This window comes from Microcaecilia unicolor, chromosome 4 (genome assembly GCF_901765095.1).
Source record: "Microcaecilia unicolor chromosome 4, aMicUni1.1, whole genome shotgun sequence".
Classification (NCBI taxonomy): domain Eukaryota; kingdom Metazoa; phylum Chordata; class Amphibia; order Gymnophiona; family Siphonopidae; genus Microcaecilia; species Microcaecilia unicolor.
The window spans coordinates 139,324,983-139,343,294 of NC_044034.1; the positions used below are offsets into that span (position 1 = coordinate 139,324,983).

General features: G+C 45.1%; 1 protein-coding gene across 1 annotated transcript in view; it reads left to right on the plus strand.

Moving 5' to 3' along the window:
• Positions 1-18,312, plus strand: part of CSTF3 (cleavage stimulation factor subunit 3) — a 208,140-nt gene that overhangs the window by 54,802 nt on the left and 135,026 nt on the right. Inside the window, exons 2-3 of the mRNA XM_030200638.1 lie at positions 4,154-4,255; positions 4,391-4,486. Coding sequence (XP_030056498.1) covers positions 4,154-4,255; positions 4,391-4,486 — 198 coding nt within the window. The remainder of the gene's footprint in view (positions 1-4,153; positions 4,256-4,390; positions 4,487-18,312) is intronic.

The following is an 18,312-nucleotide window of genomic DNA, read 5'->3' on the forward strand; positions in this document are numbered from 1 at the left end:
CTGCAGCAGGCGGTTGGGTGGCGGCTCGATTGGTGAGGATTTTTACTGTCTTCTTCCTCTCACGCCCAGGGTGAGGCTCTTTCTGGACTGTTGGGACAATACAGCCCATCTTTTAAAAAGGGTCCCTCTGGAACTCCCCTCAGTGGATTTGGGTTACCACTGATGCAAGTCTCCTCTGTTGGGGGCTCACTACCTGGGACGTGTGGCTGAGGGCCTTTGGTCGAGCCAAGAGGCAGCTTGGATCATCAACTGCCTGGAGACCTGGGCAGTGTTCTTGGACTTGCTGGAATTTTTGCCGCTGCTGAAGGGCAAGACAGAGTGATGTCGGACAGTGCCACAGCTGTAGCATACCTCAGTAAGCAGGGAGGTACCTGGAGTCAGGCAGTGGCTCTGGAGACGTTTGTCGCTAGACAGAGACTTATCTGTTGGGCCCTTTCAGTGGTTCACATTGCAGGCAAGGACAGTGTGCAAGCAGATTTTCTCATCCACTCTCTCCTAGATCTGGTGGAAGTGGGAGCTGGGGCATCAGACCTGGACCGCTGGAGCCCCCACTCTTCAATTTGATAGCAACTCGGGTAAACGTGAAGGCAGATCACTTCAGTTGGCAGAGGGATCTAACCTTCCAGGGATCGATGCCCTGGTTCAGTCATGGCCAGAGGCAAAGCCCCTTTTGTCTTACCTCTGTGACCGTGGGTGGCTTTTGCTCAGGATTGTACATTTTTCCTTATCTTGTCTTGCTCCTGGCTCCCAATTGGCCTCACAGATCTTGGTATGCAGACTTCAGGCATCTTCTTATGGAGGAACATGTCCTCTGCCAAGAGGTCGGGATTGTCTTTTTCGGGGATTGGTAGCAATGGCGGACCCGGATGCCTTCTTGTTTACGGTTTGGCCATTGAAAGGGGGCACTTGGAGAGCGGGGATACTCTTCTGTGGTGGTTTGTACACTGTCTTATTCCTGGTAGTCCTTGATGTCCCTGGCATGTTTTTGAATCCTTGTGTGGGGAGTGTGCTTTGTCACCCTGGAGGGCTCAGGTTACGTATTTTGGGGGGTTTGCAGCGGGGCCTGGACCAAGGGTTAGCCCTGAGCTGTCTGAAGGTTCAGGTGGTGGTGCCTTCCCGTTTCCAGGGAAATGTGAATGGCGTATCTCTGGCCTTGCACAGAGAGGTAGTGCAGCTTTTGAAGGGGGTGGCTCATATTCGTCCTCTGTTTCAGCCTTCCTTTCCATCATGGGACCTCAATCTGGTGCTTTATGGACTTTCAGGCCCTTGCATTCAGCCTCTATCAAAGACCTCGCCCTTAAGGTGGTGTTTTTGGTCACCATTTTTTCAGCTCAGAGGGTCTTGGAGCTCCAGGCTCTCTCCTTTTTGGAGAATTCTGTATCCTTGTGGATGGTTTCCTCCTTTTTGCCGAAGGTGGTTTCTCCACTCCATGTGAATCGGGAGATTTGCTTGTCTTCCATTGTGGAGGGTGGTTAAGTGGCCACAGATTGGAGGCTCCACAGGCTGAATGTCCGGAGGACTCTTCTCCGGTACCTAAGGGAGATGAATGAGTTTCATCTCTATGACCACCTTTTTGTGGCCTCGGAGGCCTCTATTGCAAGGTGGATAAAGGCAGTGACTGACTCTGCTTACATCAGCAGAAATAGACCGGTTCCTCAGAGGCTGAAGGCCCACTCTACCAGGGCTCAGGCAGTTTCCCCTAAGGAGATTTGTAGAGTGTCAACATTGTCCTTTGTTCATTTGTCAAGCATTACAGGTTGGACGTGCTGACCAGAACCTTGTCGGACTTTGGCAGGGCTTTCATTGGGGGGGGGGGGGGGGGGGGGCTCTTCTCCACTTAGTAGATCTGCTTTGGTACATCTAATTCGTGCAGAACAGTTGAGGTGATGCTAAGAGGAGAAATTATTCCTTACTTGGTAATTTTCTTTTCTTTAGTCAGCGAAACTGTCTTAGTCCTGTCTTTGGAAGACCTTGGCCCAGGGTACTGGATGTGTGCTGTGTTCCCTCAGTTGCTTGACATTAAAAAAAAAACAAACCAAAAAAACCAACAAATTGGAACAATTTTTATTTTTCTGATTTGTAGCTGGATTTGGCTTTTCCTTGGTGTCTGCAAGGTAGCAAGTGCCACTCTGTGGTGGTTTGCTCACTTGCTGCTCATTGCAGTTGTTGATGGAGTACGGGTGCATTCCAAAGGGACTTTCTGCTTTGGCAGATGCATACTGGAATCTTCCAGGGTGCACCACAGCACTGGTAGAATTCAGTCTTTTCTCTACCTTCACCTTCTGGTAGGAAGGGATAACAACCCATTTATGCAGAACAATTTCGCCGACTAAAGAAAAGAACATTATCAGGTAAATAGTTTCTCCTTACGGAAATTAACAGCATTATAGAAAGCAAAACTAGCATATCTCTGGGTGGTAAATAGCATGGAAATTATATTTGGCATCCTGCCAGATACTTTTGACTTGGATTGGCCACTGTAAAAAAACAGGATACTGGGCTAGATGATTTTTAGGCAAATCCAGTATGGCAATTCTTACATTCAGTGAGAGATGAGAACCATTTTGAATATGCTTTCTGGTGGGAAAAGAGCAACTGAGAGCTGTTCTGGACACATCGGAACTCAAACACTGAAAAATAAAAGGGTGAGTTTTGGGGGACTAAAGGAAGGCGGTGTTTGTGTTTTTGGGAAGGGGTCTGGTTTTCACCAAGGGGGCAGAGCTCAAATTTTCATTTCAGTTAAGTTGTCTGTGCCAGGCAAGGTAAAGGGACTGAGAATGGAGCATTAGCGTGGGGAAGGACCGCTTTAACTCTGTCTGTTACTCGAGGCTTGCTAGTTATAAAGCTTGGTGATGGCCCTATGAAGATATGTTTTCAGCCTCAGTCCCGGATTTATTAAATAATGGCATTCATACCCTGCAGTTCAGTAGATCTCAAGGGAGTTTGTGTTAAAACAGCACATCAATATGACTTAGTCAGTTTTCGTTGCCTGCCCTCTAGGTACAGAACATTACCTACACTACTTGAATGTGCACCACTTCAATAGCCTTCAAGCTTGAAGCCAGTATATAAGAAATGATAGATAAAAGTAGCTTAAAGGAAGACAATAGGTAGCATTGAGTTTTTGAATGCTATCATTAGAATGTTGTTAATATGCTTCAGAAACTTTGAAAATTTCCTGAGGGGGTCTAATTTTTGACAAGGTTATAAGTAAAATTGGAGAAGTAGTAAAAGCATGCATGTTAAATTAGTTTAGTTTTTTTTCTTTTTTTTCTTTTTTTAATTGGCGCATGGTTTGGCGCTTTTGCCCCAGCTCTTCTGGACTTTGTCTCTCGAGTTTGTAACACCACGAATCTTCATTCAAAGTACTTGTGGTTTCCTCTTGTCGTACCTTGTCCCCTATTATATATCTCATCATCAACCCAATCTTACTTAGTTATTGCAGCAGTCCTTGGCCATGAATCACAAGGCACTGCTTCCTCTGGAACCCAACTAACATGGGTCCCAATTCTGGTCACTAGGTGTTAGTATTGGGTGGCGACTGTGACGTCTGTCCTCAGGGTCTATGGACACTGCTGCTTCTATGGCATCCCCAGTTCCCTCTTGTCTGGGGAGCAAAAGGCAGGCCTAGGAATGAAAACCAAGGTGTTCTGCATAATGGTGCACAACAGTAGACACTGAGAAGGTTGAAGTAGTCATCTAGTGTTTAGAATAGTAGGCTGAGAATCAGTGTTCGACTCCTGCTTCTCCCTCTTGTGCTTCTTGGCCAAGTCACTTCATCCTCTTGCTTCAAGTGCAGCTTACATTGTAAGTCGTTATGGGTAGGGACTTAACTACTGTATCTGAATTTTAAGTCATTTTGAGCTCAGATTTGGACAGTGTGAGCTCTTATTCCTCACTTTCCTCTGAAAAATATTTCTACTGTTCTGTGTCTTTAAGCAGTCTAAAATGAGTAAGGTAGTTACAGGCTTACTATGAATATGCTTAGCCTCTGGTAGCTTTCTGATAAGTGTATAGGGCCAATACTGCATGCCAGTATGAAGACTGTCCATTTTATTATTTGTATTAAGCTGTTTGAATTGTAAAGTATTTCCAACACATGATTCAACTTATGTACTTAGATTTTTTTTTTAATTTATTTTCTTTGTTGTAGGCTGCAGAGTATGTTCCAGAAAAAGTGAAGAAAGCTGAAAAGAAATTAGAAGATAATCCATATGATCTTGATGCGTGGAGCATTCTCATTCGAGAGGCACAGGTTTAGTGACATAGGATTACATTTCATTCTCAATGGGGCTAGTCACACTGTGGGGTTCTCCCTGTAGATGCCAATATTTTCATTTACTTGAAGTTAATGTTACTGTAAATGCTTATTATTGGTTTCAATTTTTAGAATCAACCTATAGACAAAGCACGGAAGACCTATGATCGTCTTGTATCCCAGTTCCCCAGTTCTGGCAGATTCTGGAAACTATTCATTGAAGCAGAGGTTAATATTTTAACATTTTTTCTTACATACAGTAGAATTCAGTTTATAAAATGATAAAATAAGAAATAGTTGTAGTATAGTTAAATACACACAGGACCAGTAGGTTTGTGTCTCATGCCATTACTTTGTAACACAGGTCTGAAGTAGCAATTAAAATGATTTTTGAACTCTGGGTTTTTCAAACATTGATGATTGTTGCATTGTGGAATTGCAACAACATTAAAACAGTTTTAATGGTATGAAGTGCTTTAGCCTTTTATTTACTTGTCGTGTCAATTTATTGCCTCCTGTGTCATTTATTTAGAGCTCATTTTATTCATTTTGTTCATACTTATTGTTATAAACTAATTTGAATGGTATCCAAAATGTTGTAGATCTGATATTTTTGCAATAATTTCCAGTATGCTGAAGATATGTGAAACTGCATGATTTCATGAGTGAACTGAGCATTTAATCAGGAACTATTCACATTTACTTTTATTTCTGAGCATCAACAGTAGTAGTGGTTTCCAATTTTACTTGCACAAAGTTACAATTTAATTTTTTTTCTACCATACAGAACTAGAAATAAAACTAGGAGAGTGATACAACTATAAGCATAATTTTACTGTACTTAACAGTGGTGATTAGTTTACAGTGAAGCTTTTTTAGAAAGGCAGAGGTTCATGTCTTCTAGGTTATGTCAGAAAACTATAAAGTAATACTGTAAATGCCATCTGTTCTGTATTTGGTGCCAAATATGGTCAGTCTTCCAGGCTTCACTGCATAGCAAATGTGCTTAAAGCACCCACAAGTCATTTCCTAGATTTTAAGTGATACATGCTTCTAAGTATATGTAGTCTTTGCAAACCCAAGCTCCAGGCAAGTTTAAATTTAGATACAGCAGGTATTTACCTGTTCCAGAGAGCTTCTCTTTACACTTTTACCTAAGGCAGTGGACCAGGTTGAAGTGACTTGGCCAAAGTCATAAGGAGTATCAGAGGCAGTTTTCATCCTACTGGTTTAATCAGTAGGCTGCTACTCCAATCTGTAATTGGTATCCTTAAAAACAGATGATCATCAGTAGAAACTGGCATGTTGGCTTTGAAATGTTGACAATTTGACTATTTTCCATATTCTGCTAAAAAAAGTTCATAGGTTATATTGCCCTACCAGCACATGGAGGCAGAGAATCTGGACCTTTCAGTGACATCAATATAGGGAACATCTCAGTATTTCTTTGCCTACAGCAGATTATTTAGGTTGGACTGGTGCAGCAGGATTTTCTTTCAGAGGTAGGCCTGTCTCCCCTAGGGTGCAGGCCATAGTGCATTCCTTGAGGTTGAGCCTTGGCATGGCTTTTGCCAGGGACTGGTCTGCAGAACTTCCTTGGATCCCTCTATGGCTCCAAGCCCTAGCCCATGGGCTTAGCTTTTGAGGCTGTTTGTTGGGTTCTCCTCTTTCAGACTTACAGAAGCGGGGGGGGGGGGTCACTGCTGAGGTGGGATATGATACAGGTCTACAAAATCCTGAGTGATGTAGAATGGGTGAAAGTGAAAAATTTTTTTTCCTTACCATCCCTCTGGACCGGTCCAGGAGCTGACTGGTGGGTTATGTACTCCTTCCTTCCAGCAGGTGGAGACTGAGAATTCTGACTCTAGAGAGCCAATAATAGCTCTGGCCAACTAGCCCTAGATTCAGTAATCTCAGTCTCCAGCAGGTGGAAGGAGGTGAACCCTTTAGTCTCCTCTCTATCTTTCTCTCGGGTTTTGAGTTTTTAGGTATTATCAAGATTGTCTGCTTTCTCTATCTTTATCTCTTTCTGTGCCTCCGTGGTTTAGGCTTTTGGTGATAGGGTGCGGTGCACACTTCAGTCAGCCTTGGGGTGTTACACCCGGGGGAGGGGTAACCGGGTCCCTCCCCCACTATCCCTCCTGTGGTCCCCTGGCATTTGTTTCTTTTCTGTAGGCTGCGCAGAGCTCAGTCTCTTCAGCTGGAGAGTAGTGCAGCTTCAGGAGAGGCAGCCCTTTAATAAAATTGTAAAAAAAAACAAAAAAACTGCACAGCAGCTCTTGTGAGAGACGGTTCGGGTTCTTTGAGATAATCTGTTCTGGCGGTCGGTTTCGGAGACAAAAAGGCTGTGCAATGGCTGAGAAGCTGCGCCGTTGCTTAGTTTGTCAGCGTCGGGGAGGGTAGGATCCTCCGGCACGTGTAAGTTTAGTACTGCCATGGAAACGGCGGAGTCAGCTGTTCTGGCAGTCCCGTCTACCTCAGCGGGGCCGGTTGAGCCTGCTTCTAGTGTGGTTTTAATTCAGTCACCCCGTCGGTCGGATTTGGGTCGCCTGCCTGTTTTGGTGGGAACAGCGGCCGTTTTGTCAGCGCTGAACTCAGGGGAGGACCGGGCGTCGCCGTCATTATTTCAGGCTGGGCAATCTGCTGCGGTGAGTGCCTCTAAAGGAACTATTCAGGAGGGAGGTTTTCCGCCTGAATTTGTCATGCAAATGTATCAAGCTTTCCTCTTGAAGCAGGTAGTCCCTCTGGACTGGTCCAGATCCCTCCCAGAGCTGTGTATATATTAAGAACCAGTGTGTTTTGGTTGTTTAAATACAGTTTAGTTTTATGTTCAGAGCTGTTTTGCGGTTTGTGATCCTATAAAACTTTAACAAGAAATAACATAATTCTTACTTTATTAAGTTAATTCCTGCTCATGTAAACAGAGTACCTTTGCAAGAAAGGGCAGTGTTTTGTCCTATTTATTCTTGGGCTGACTGGCACGGTGGTGGTGTTGTTTTGCCTTGGTTGAATTATAATTTACATAGCATGGCTGCTTAATTTCCAGGTGGCACAGAAGGGGTTTCTCGCTTTTCTTCTCCTGCTTTGTTACTTTGTTACTGAATCTAGGGCTAGTTGGACAGGGCTCTTATTGGCTCTCTAGAATCAGAATTCTCAGTCTCCACCTGCTGGAAGGAAGGAGTACATAACCCACCAGTCAGTTCCTGGACCGGTCCAGAGGGACTAAAGGAAACAAATTAGCAGGTAAGATCTAATTTCTTCTTAACCCTTTAAAAAGGACAAAGACTGGGGACACGCAATGAAGTTAAATGGGAAATACTTTTAAAACAAATAGGAGGAAATATTTTTTTCACGCAGTGAATTGTTAAGCTGTGGAATTCGTTACCAGAGGATGTGGTTATAGCGATTAGCATATCTGGGTTTAAAGAAGTCTTTGATAAGTTCCTGGAGAAAAAGTCCATAGTCTGCTATTGAGGTAGACATTGGGAAGCCATTGCTTGCCCTGGGATTGGTAACAGGGAATCTTGCTACTGTTTGGGATTCTGCCAGGTTATAGTTAGTTATAGTAATAGTTTTTATATTCCAGTTTCATCCAAAATTAGTTCTAAGTGAATAACAAAAAAATTATTAGACCAAACTATCTAGGAATTACATAAAAATAATAATAAAAAAAAAATAAATATAGCATTTCCTCAAGACACACTTGTGACTTGGATTGGTTACTGTTGGAAGCAAGATACTGGGCTAGATGGACCATCGGTCTGACCCAGTATGGCTGTTCTTAAGTTATATTCTTACTAAGTGGCCTTAACTGAGCTGTCTGGCCTGAGAGGTGGTGAATTTCTTTCCCTTGATTAAAGTGGAGGAGTGTCCCAGGTACAATTTAAAAAACGTAGATTGTGAGCCCATTAAGGACAGTGCAAAGTACCTGTAATAGAAATTGTAAACTGCATAGTCTCAGGGATCACTTGCTGTAGATCAAGTGCTGAAATATGCACAGAGGGGGAACTGGACTCTGTCATCAGCTGTAGGTAGTTCTCATTCTGGGTGGCATGTACTGTGGGACATATGGGACTCGAGTCTGAAGCACGCTTGGTTCTGTTGCCCCGTTTGTGATAGGGGACTGGGTTGGAAGCATCATGGACCCCTCCAAGCCGGCTTCAGATGGCAGCGATAGATGCTGAGGCCAGGCAGAAGGCTTACATGTCTGCTTTGGAAGAGCCAATTCTGGTGAAAACAGATGTTTTGCTGCCAACTCACCCAAATCTGGGATAGTTTGGAGAGATGTAGAGTCTTTCAATTGGGGAGCCACAGTGGTGCCACCCTCTCCCAGAGTATGGGATCTCGGAGCACCAATTAGGGCTCCTAATGGTACAGGCCCTCACTGCCTGCTTCAGGAGGGTGCAGAAAGAAGTCAAAGGGTGGGTTCCCAGTCACTGTGGGGCCACCTGACCTCTGAGGCACTAGGATCCTGGGTAGGCCCTAATCCTTCGTCTGTAGAGTGAGGAGGATGTGGGAAATGGGGACTTCTTCTAGGGGAATCATCCCTTGGTGGAGGAGATCTGTCTCTGGAGAAAGAAGATTCCCCAGTGGTGAGGTGGTTCTACAAGGAGGAGCTGGTGTCAATTGGTAGACATATCGCCATATCTTTTACTAATGAGGATCCCATTATTGAGAGTTTATGGAGACCCTCTAAGTCCTGAATGTTCTATTGGCTCCTTTTGCAAATAGTACTGGGAGAGTTGGAGATGCTAGAAACAGTCTTTCAGGGCACCAAGCTCATGGGCCAGCTTTAAATCCAGCAACAGCAGGATCTGGGTAAGTTTTTGCACTTCTTTAGTATGAATGTTTTGATGGCTATAACCAAGAAGACTAGTTGAAAGTATTTTTATTCTTGATATAAAGGCTGTTAGAAATCCAGCTAGGCAGTTTACAATAGATACCTAAATTATTACAATAATAGTAAAGAACAGAAGTAAGAAGATTGAGGCATCTGAAAATATGAGATCTACGGTATGACCAGCAGTCTGAGCATACAGACATGCTGTTTAACATTAATGTTCTGAAGAAACTGAGTGTGACATCTTTAGTAAAGTAGTTGACATTATCCATTTAAATATTAGTCTCATAAGAACACTTTGTGTAGTTAATGTAGATGTCCTTGGTGTCCCTCTGGACAGCCCCAGAATGTGACTGATGAGTTGTGCACGCCTTCCAGCAGGTGGAGACTGAAAACTCTGATTCCAGAGAGAGCCAATAAGAGTCCTGGCTAACTGTAACTATACTCAGTATTATCAGTCTCCAGCAGGTGGAAGGTGATGAGCCCTTTAGTCTCTTCTTTATTTTAAAATATTAATAATAAACTTATTACTAGGAGAAGTATAGGTTTGTTAGACAGTGTTATACATTCTATGTCTGCTAGCCTTGTGATTCTGTGCACCAGTGTCTCTTGCTTGGAGGCTGAGGTCCGCGGGGGTCTCTCTAAGCCTCGGGGGTGCTAAACCCGGGTAACCGGGTCCCTCCCACCCCCCTTCTCATTTCTTCCCTATTCGGTGGGAATTGTAGTGCTCTGACAGCTTTCCTCAACCTCTTTGGGAGAAGAGTGTTTTGAGGTCTAGGCATTAAAAAAAAAATCAGGTGCGAACAAGCAGAGCAGCTCTGGTTTGGTCTGAGCTGCGGTGTTGTAGCTCCAATCGGGGTCAGCGGTTTCGGTGCTGCACAGCAAAGCCATAATGGCAGAGAAACTTCACCATTGTGCGGTCTGTCAGTGGCGGAGTCTTGGGGCAAGCGGTGTATGTAAATATTTCACCTCTGTGAACTTCTCTTCAGATGATGGTCCTTCGTGTCCTGCTCCCTCTTCGGTGACCTCGACGCTGCAGGATTCTAGGGCCGGTACAGATAAGCGTGAGCTCCCGTTTTGGTGAGAAACACCGCTATTTTGCCTGCTCAATCTGTGCTGGAGGAGCGGCCTGCTTCAGGTGTCAGAGCAGTCAGGGTTAGCGCCATCTGGGCAAACAGGGCTGCTGCAGGGGGGCTTCCCTCCTGTCCTGCAAATGTACAGTGCTTTCTTGTTACATCAGGTTCACCTTTAGGAGGGTGTTCAGAAAGACAGGTGATCTCAGCTAAGCGTCCAAGGGCGTCCTGGGATCTAGAGGAAGATCTGGTATTGGAGCTGGATCAGGAGATGCCTTCTCTGGGGAGCGCTGACTATTTAGAGGAAGGTTTGATTTCTGAGGACACTGATCTGGAGGATTCAGGTGCAGAGTTTTCATTACCAGGTGAGGATTCTTCAGTGGTCAGAATTTTTCACAAGGAGGATTTGCAGTAGCTTATTTCTTTGGATTTCTCTACCTTGTGTTTTGAGGAAGAGATTCCCGCGGCCATGGAAGGACATAAGACGTTAGAAAGCCAGGTAAGACTTTCCCTATGCACTAGGATATCGGGGATATTATTCAGGCACAACGGGATGTGCCAGATTCTCCTTTCTGGCTCGCTTGGTCTATGGTTCATTTCTATTCTGTCCCTTCTCAAGCCACCGGTGGTGGATGCGGTGGTCTCTGCTGTTACTAAGAAAAATATGGTTCCCGTGGACGGAGACATGGCTCTTAAGGACGTTCAGGATAGACGTATGGAGGCTTTCTTAAAGAGCAGTTTTGATGTCTCCGCTTTAGTGGTTCAAGCAGCTGTGTGTGGTTCTTTGGAAGCCCAAGCTTGTTTCCACTGGTCTCAGAAAGGTTTGGATAGAACTTCGGATGATTTGGGTTTGATAGATGCTGAGGTGGCTAAGATTGAGATGGATTCAGTCTTTTTGGTGGTACTTTGTATGATTTGCTAAGAGCCTCTTCTAAGTCCATGACCTTGAGTATAACCGCAAGGCGCTCACTGTGGCTGATCTGCAGACATTGCTTCTAAGCCTTAGTTTAGTAAGTTCCCGTTTTTGGAGTCCTATCTCTTTTGAGATGAGTTAATCCGCTGTCTTGGAGATACTAAAGTGCCTTGACTAACTGAGGACAGGCCTAGGGCGTTGCGTTGTGACCCGCTGGCTGATCGGGGTCGGGACTTTCGTTGATTTATAGGCCAGGTAGAGTGGCTCCGGTTCAGCAGTCCTGGAAATCGGTCCTTTCGAGGGGTTCGCAGAGGTGGCAGAGTTTCAGGACAGTCTTTTCCATCCACAGCCCGTCCTGCCCAATGAGGGTTTTTGGGTCCAGCCTCTGATTCCTGGGGGAGCTTGGTTAGCACAGTTCTATTGGAGGTGGGCCCAGATTACCTCAGATCGGTTGGTGCTAGCGGTTATTCGAGAGGGTGCACCTTAGAATTTGTGCTGCATCTTCCAGAAGCCTTTTTGGAGTCTCCCTGTTGGTCTTGTCTCAAGGCGGGCTCAATTTGGGAAACTCTAAAAAGGCTTATTGAGTACAAGCTGTTTGTCCAGTCCCTTCCTCAGAGATCAGATAGGGTCGCTATTCCATTTACTTTCTCATTCCGAAGAAAGAGGGGATCTTTCCGTCCAATTCTGGACTTCAAGGCTGTCAAGTCGGGCCCTCAAGGTCATAGTGGCAGTCAAAACCGGGGAGTTTTTGACCACACTAGATTTGACAGAAGCGTATTTACATATTCCGATTCAGCTTATGCATTATAGTTTTCTTTGTTTTACAGTTTTGGACACGCATTATCAGTGTCGGGCACTTCCTTTTGGGCTCGTTTTAGCCCCTCGCACGTTCACAGAGATTATAGTGGTGGTAGCAGCGGCTATCAGGAAGGACGGTATTTTGGTTTATCCCTACCTGGGCAATTGGCTGATGAGAGCAAAGAAGTTCCAGGAGAGCCTGCAGGTAATGGCTCAAGTGGTTCAGTTTCTACAGTTCCCTGGTTGGGTGGTCAAGAGCCGTCTGGTTCCGTCTCAATCCCTCAGCTATCTAGGGGTCCCCTTCGACACCATTCAAGGTTGAGTGCTTCATACCCAGACAAGGATTCACAAGTTGCAGGCCCAAATTCAGGTTTTTCTGCACAGGCCGGTACCGAGTGCGAGGGAGTATCTTCAAGTGTTGAGCTCTATGGCAGCAACGATAGAAGCAGTTCCGTGGGCCAGGGCACACATGAGATCTCTCCAGAAGTCTCTTCTGTCCAGATGGTCAACGTAGAGAGATTCTCTGCAGGTGAGATTGCCAACGGGATATCTCTGGATCCGCCACACTGGATAGTTGTCATAACAGATGCCAGCCTCGGGCTGGGGAGCCCACTGCTAAGGCCAATATGCACAGGAGCTGTGTTCTCAATCAGAGGCTTCCTGTTCGATCAGTCTCTTGGAGACCAGAGTGATTTGGTTGGCGTTGGAGGTGTTTCATCCTCTCCTTGGCAAATCAGTACACATTCTGTCAGACAATGCCATTGCAGTGGCTTATGTCAACCGTCAGGGAGGAAAAAGGAGTTGCCTCTTGGAACGAGAAGCAGTGCAGCTCATGAGTTGGGCAGAGGTCATCTGGCCGCCCTCTCAGCGTCTCATGTAGCAGGGACGGCAAATGTTCAGGCAGACTTTCTCAGCCGCCACACTCTCAACCCGGTAGAATGGTCTCTCAGGGCAAAGGTGTTTCAAGCAGTCATAGATCGCTGAGGGCTTCCGGTGGTGGATCTGTTTGCTTCAAATCTCAACACCAAAGTGCCTCATTACTTCAGTCGAAGAAGAGATCTCAGAGTGAGGGTGTGGATGCTTTTCTTCAGCCTTGGCTGTCAGGACTTCTTTATGCCTTTCCTCTGTGGCCTCTTCTGGGGTGACTAATTCAAAGGATTGAGGTGCACAGGGGCTTGGTGATCTTGATAGCACTGGATTGGCCCCGCAGACCTTTGTATGTTGAACTCATGCATCGTCTCGTCGGTCCTCTGTTCATATTGCCCGAGTCTCGAGGTCTCCTAGTCCAGGGCCCAGTGGTTCATCCAGACCCAGCTCAATTTTTGTCTTACGGCTTGGCTATTGAGCTGGTTCAGTTGATGAAGAGGGGTTATCTCGCCAATGTGATTGCTATGATGCTTCAGTTGTGTCGTCGTTCCACTTTGCTGAATTATATCAGGACATGGCGCATTTTCGAGGCATGGTGCCTAGATCGCAACATTTCTCCATTTCGCGCGTCTGTGCCTAACGTATTGGATTTTTTACAACATGGCTTTGGTAAGGCCTGGCACTGGCTTTTCTTAAGGTGCAAATTGCATTACTTTCTTGTTTTGGGGGGGGGGGGGGCATGTTCAGGGAAATGCTTTAGCTAGTCATCCAGATATAGCATGGTTCCTTCAAGGAGCGGGTCTCCTTCGTCCTCCTAGGGCCATCATTCCGGTATGGGATCTGAATCTGGTGCTATAAGTTCTTACTTGGTTGCCCTTTGAGCTCTTGGTGTCCTGCTCTATGAACGATTTGATGCTTAAGATGGTGTTTTTGGTTGCCATTGCCTCGGCCACTAGAGCGTCAGAGTTGCAAGCTTTTTCTTGTCAATCTCCATTTCTCAAGTTCTCTAAGGAGCAGGTGGTTTTACGCCATGTTCTTTCCTTCCTTCCTAAGATCTTGTCGTGGTTTAATTTGTCACAGTCGGTGGTTTTGCCTGTCCTCAGGTCTTCCTCCAGTTTGGATGATCAGCATCGTTTACGATGTTTGAATGTCAGAAGAGTTCTGAAATATTATTTGAACACTACATAGGAATTTTGACATACAGATCGCCTATTCCTGTTGATTAGAGGATCCCTGAAGGGATTGGCAGCATCTAAACCCACCATTTCCAGGTGGCTTAAAGAGATGATTGCTTCAGCTTATCTTCTCTCCGGGAAACCTATTCTGGAGGGTGTGGAAGCCCATTCTACCAGAGTGCAAGCTGAGTCGTGGGCAGACCGCTTTTTAGTGCCTCCTTTGGAGATTTGTAAGGCATCTATGTGGTTCTCTTTGCATTCCTTTTCCAAGCATTACCATTTAGATGATAAGTGTCATCAGGAGGCTGTTTTTGGTGCAAATATTCTCACGGCAGGATTACTTGGGTCCGTCCCATAAATTTACTGCTTTGATACTTCCCATCAGTCACATTGTGGGCCGGTCCAGAGGGACGCTAAGGAAGGAGAAATTAGTTCTTACCTCCTAACTTGCTTTCCTTTAGCCCCTCCAGACCGGCCCAGATCCTTCCCTTCTGTGTTTGGCGTGATGAAGATCGAATTTTTGTTTTTTGGTTCACGGTGTTAGAGCTGCTTTGCGAGTTTGCTGGTTCATTGTTAAATAAATGAATAAATAAGCAAACAAACAAAGACAAGAAATGTGCAGCAATTATATTACTATGACATTAGCACATTAAGCAAGAGGCACATGCTCATTGATAGTATGTCATTGATGGCTGTTCAAGTTTCCCGATAGCACAGAATAGTGTTCTATTGCTTCTGCTTCGGTAGGATAATACTGAGTCTAGTTACAGTTAGTTAGGGCTCTTATTGGCTCTCTCTAGACTCTGAGTTTTCAGTCTCCACCTGCTGGAAGGTGTGCACAACCCATTAGTCACATTCTGTGCCAATCCAGAGGGACTAAAGGAATGCAAATTAGCAGGTGAGAACTAATTTCTCTGATGATGGACTGTATTATCCTGCAGTTCTGGAAAAGAGAAGGTATATAAGTGGAGTGGAGGAATGGCCTAGTGGTTAGAGCACCGGTCTTGCAATCCAGAGGTGGCTGGTTCAAATCCCACCGCTGCTTCTTGTGATCTTGGGTAAGTCACTTAACCCTCCATTGCCTCAGGTACAAACTTAGATTGTGAGCCCTCCTGGCACCTTAATCTAAATAAGTACAAAAGAGGGAGTAAATAAGTAAAACACAAGGATCTCTAATGAACTATAGGATCGAGTCAGATACTTGAAATTGATAAATATTTGGAGAATTTGACTGCTAATCCGTTGTCTCTTCTATTTTGGCTCATTAGTAGAATAGAAAGTGTATCCAGGCGGCAAAGCCTAATAGGCAGTTTCAGCTTGTGCTTTAGCCCTCAAAGATTCCCCTTACCTTAAGTTGAAGTTGTTTCTCTGTGTCCTGTGTTTCCAGACTTCTGTCTGTGGGTGGTATTTGGCTAGGGCCCTCCTGCGATTGAAGGTCTACCTCTTTGGAGGTAGTTCAGTTGGAGTCAGGAGTCAGCATTTCTGGCGAATGCTCTTTATGAACTATTCATATCTGTTCCCGTTCAGTAGCCACTGTTGTGGCTTGTTGGTTGTGTTGACTTTGGTATTGTTGTGCAGATTTGCCTTCAAGCTTGAGTAAACTCGTCTTTCAGGATTGATGCTTGTTTGGCAAGGACTTGGAGAAGACCATTAATTTCCTGAGGGATTGAATGGAGGTTCTTTCGTGCTTCAGGAGTAATATTAGCAGTTTCTCCCTGGTAGTGAAGGTGGCTGTGCATCAGTTACTGCATACGGTTAAGCAGATGTTTTCCATTGTTGGGCTGTTGTTCTTTCTTGTGATCTCAGTTTGGCTAGGACATACAGGACCATTCTGCCTTTGGAGCCTTTGAAGTAAGTCTCTTTAGGGTTTTTCCTTGAAGATGGACATTTGGTGGCTATATGCTCAACCAGGAGAGCATCTGAGCTGCAGGTTCTTCACTACAGGGATCCATATCTGACCTTTTCGGCTGACTGTGTTTAGGAAGGAACTTTCCTTTCTTCTGAAGGTGATTTTCCCCTTCCACCTGAATCCTGTGGTCTTGATTCTGGCATTCTCCAGGAAAGAAAGAGCTGAATGTTGGCAGAGTTTTCTGTGATACTTGAAGGTGATGAATTCCTTTTGGAAGTCAGGCACTCAGTTCATGGCCTGCATAAAGGGGAGGCAGCCACAGTCATTGCTTGCCTGCTGGATTAAGATGATGATATAAGCTGCTTATATTCTTAGAAGGAGGTTCCGGTAGGACTGTGAGTTTATTCAAGTCATAGAACTTCCTGGGCTGAAGTTCAGGTGATCAGCCCAGAATACATCTGCAGAGTGGTGACATGGTCTTCTCTGCCTACTTTTATGAAGCATTACAAGATTGATGTCCAGGCCATGGGCAATGGTATCTTTAGCAGATGGTCTTGCAGAGTGCTTTGACTCTTTCATGCTTTGAAAACCAAAAGAAAGATGAAATTAGATGTCCTTTCCTCGAATCCTACTAGACCAGTCTAGAGCTCATCCAGAAAGACATCAGAGCTGGGGAGACTTTCAAGTTTGGGCTCCCCTTCTAGTTCTGTATCCCTTTTTGTATTATTTCTTTGGATTATGCAGAGGGTTCTCCCGTTGATGGTGGGTTCATTTTGTATATAGGTTCCTTTGGTTACTTGTTAGCTTTGGTATTAACATACTGAGAAGTTCGACACTGCACCACTCCCTAAATTGGTAATGTCAGTGAAACAGATTCTCTGCCTTCATATGCTGGTTGGGGAGCATAACCTATTTATCTGGATTGATCTTGCAGGACTTAAGGATTTATCAGGTAAAAATACATTTCCACCTTCTTCAAAGTTCTTCTGAAAAATATCAACTGAATTTAGGAAACCTGTCAAATTAAATATTTCTTTTGGTCAGTTTGCAGACAAGTATCCACTTCAGATCCTGATGTGTTGAAGTATATCAGCATGCAGTGCTCTCACGTTTAACTTTTGTAAATACCAATGTTGGCAGAGATAGTAAATTGCTCTTGCAGAACGTTAACAGTTTGACAATGTCTTAGACCAATTTATTTTGTCTAAACAAAACGTTGCTAGTCTTCCAAACAGATCTGAATAATTCACAGCTGCTGCAAGTAAAGTCACTCTATACGATTGGTTTCTTTGTAAATCCAGTTGTCCTTAACCTGCTAGACGGGTCCAGGTGAGTGGGCTGTGTCACCAGGTAGCAATTTGAGGTAAGAGAACATTGACATTTCAGTGACATCACTCTAAAGAAGAGCCCTAGAACTAGTCATTATTTCTCTGTCTCCAGCAGATGGTGTGGAGGGACAGGTACAACAGGATTGGGCAGGGGAGACGGTCTACAACTTGTAGCCTCACAATAAAGTCTTTGGCCCCACATTCAATTCTTTGATTGGAGAAACTCTTAAAGATCAGTCTAAGGACCTTGCCCTGATTTGAGCAGGAGTAGTACTTGCCATATGCCTCGGGCCTCAGCCTGCCAGCCTTAACAGTGAGATGATGGTCCTGCTGGGCTGTGACAAAAAGGGTCTGAGTGCTTATAGGCCTTGACCTAGTGAGGTGGCGGCTGGGAGCAGTCCTATGAAGCTACTGCCGTGATATGGGTGAGTATAAGTTGGTATTCTGTCTCCTCCTACCTCTCCCTCCAGCCAAGGTCTGAGGAGGATTTCTTAAGCTTGCTCTTTGGGGGGGGGGGGGGGGGGGGGGGGAATAAAGCAGCGTAGCAAAGCAAACAGGTGGCAGTCAGGGTCTGAATCTCTGAAAGAAAAGGTTCCTGGGAAGCACTGATGTGTAAATTGCTAACATCCTAGTGGAGAGCCACAGAAGGAGAGCATTTCTGGCACAGTGGTCAGGGGGAGCGTAGCTTCGGCTAGTATTTTATTTCTGGCAAGCTCTGGTGTCAGGGTGCAGGGAATGTATTTTCCACTGAAGCTGGAGGAAGAGTCAACAGCACTGTAAAGAGGAAGTGCTTTGTTGTGGAGGTTGCTTTGGCTGCAGCAATGTGAGGAGGAGCTATGGGTTGGACTGCGTTTAGGATGGTGAGAGCATCTGCTTTGGGGCTTCTGTTGCTGTCAGAGCTGTAAAGAGTGAGACTGCCGATTTAGCTTAGTCGACTCCAGGGTAGAGATGCCATCCTTGTGGCCAATTGTTTCTGTGAATGGGAACAGCAGTCATCTTCGGCCTTTTCCTCGTGCACTGGCAGTGGAGAGTGTCTGCAGTAGTATGAGGCCACCTTGGTTGAAGAGGGAAGGAGGATTTTAGATTTGTTAGGAACTGGACATGGGCAACATTCTGGTGAAGGGGGGAGTTTATTTCAGAAAGATGGGCTCCATTTTAATCAGGGTGGAACCAGGCTGCTGGTATTGACGTTTAAAAAGGAGAGCAACTTT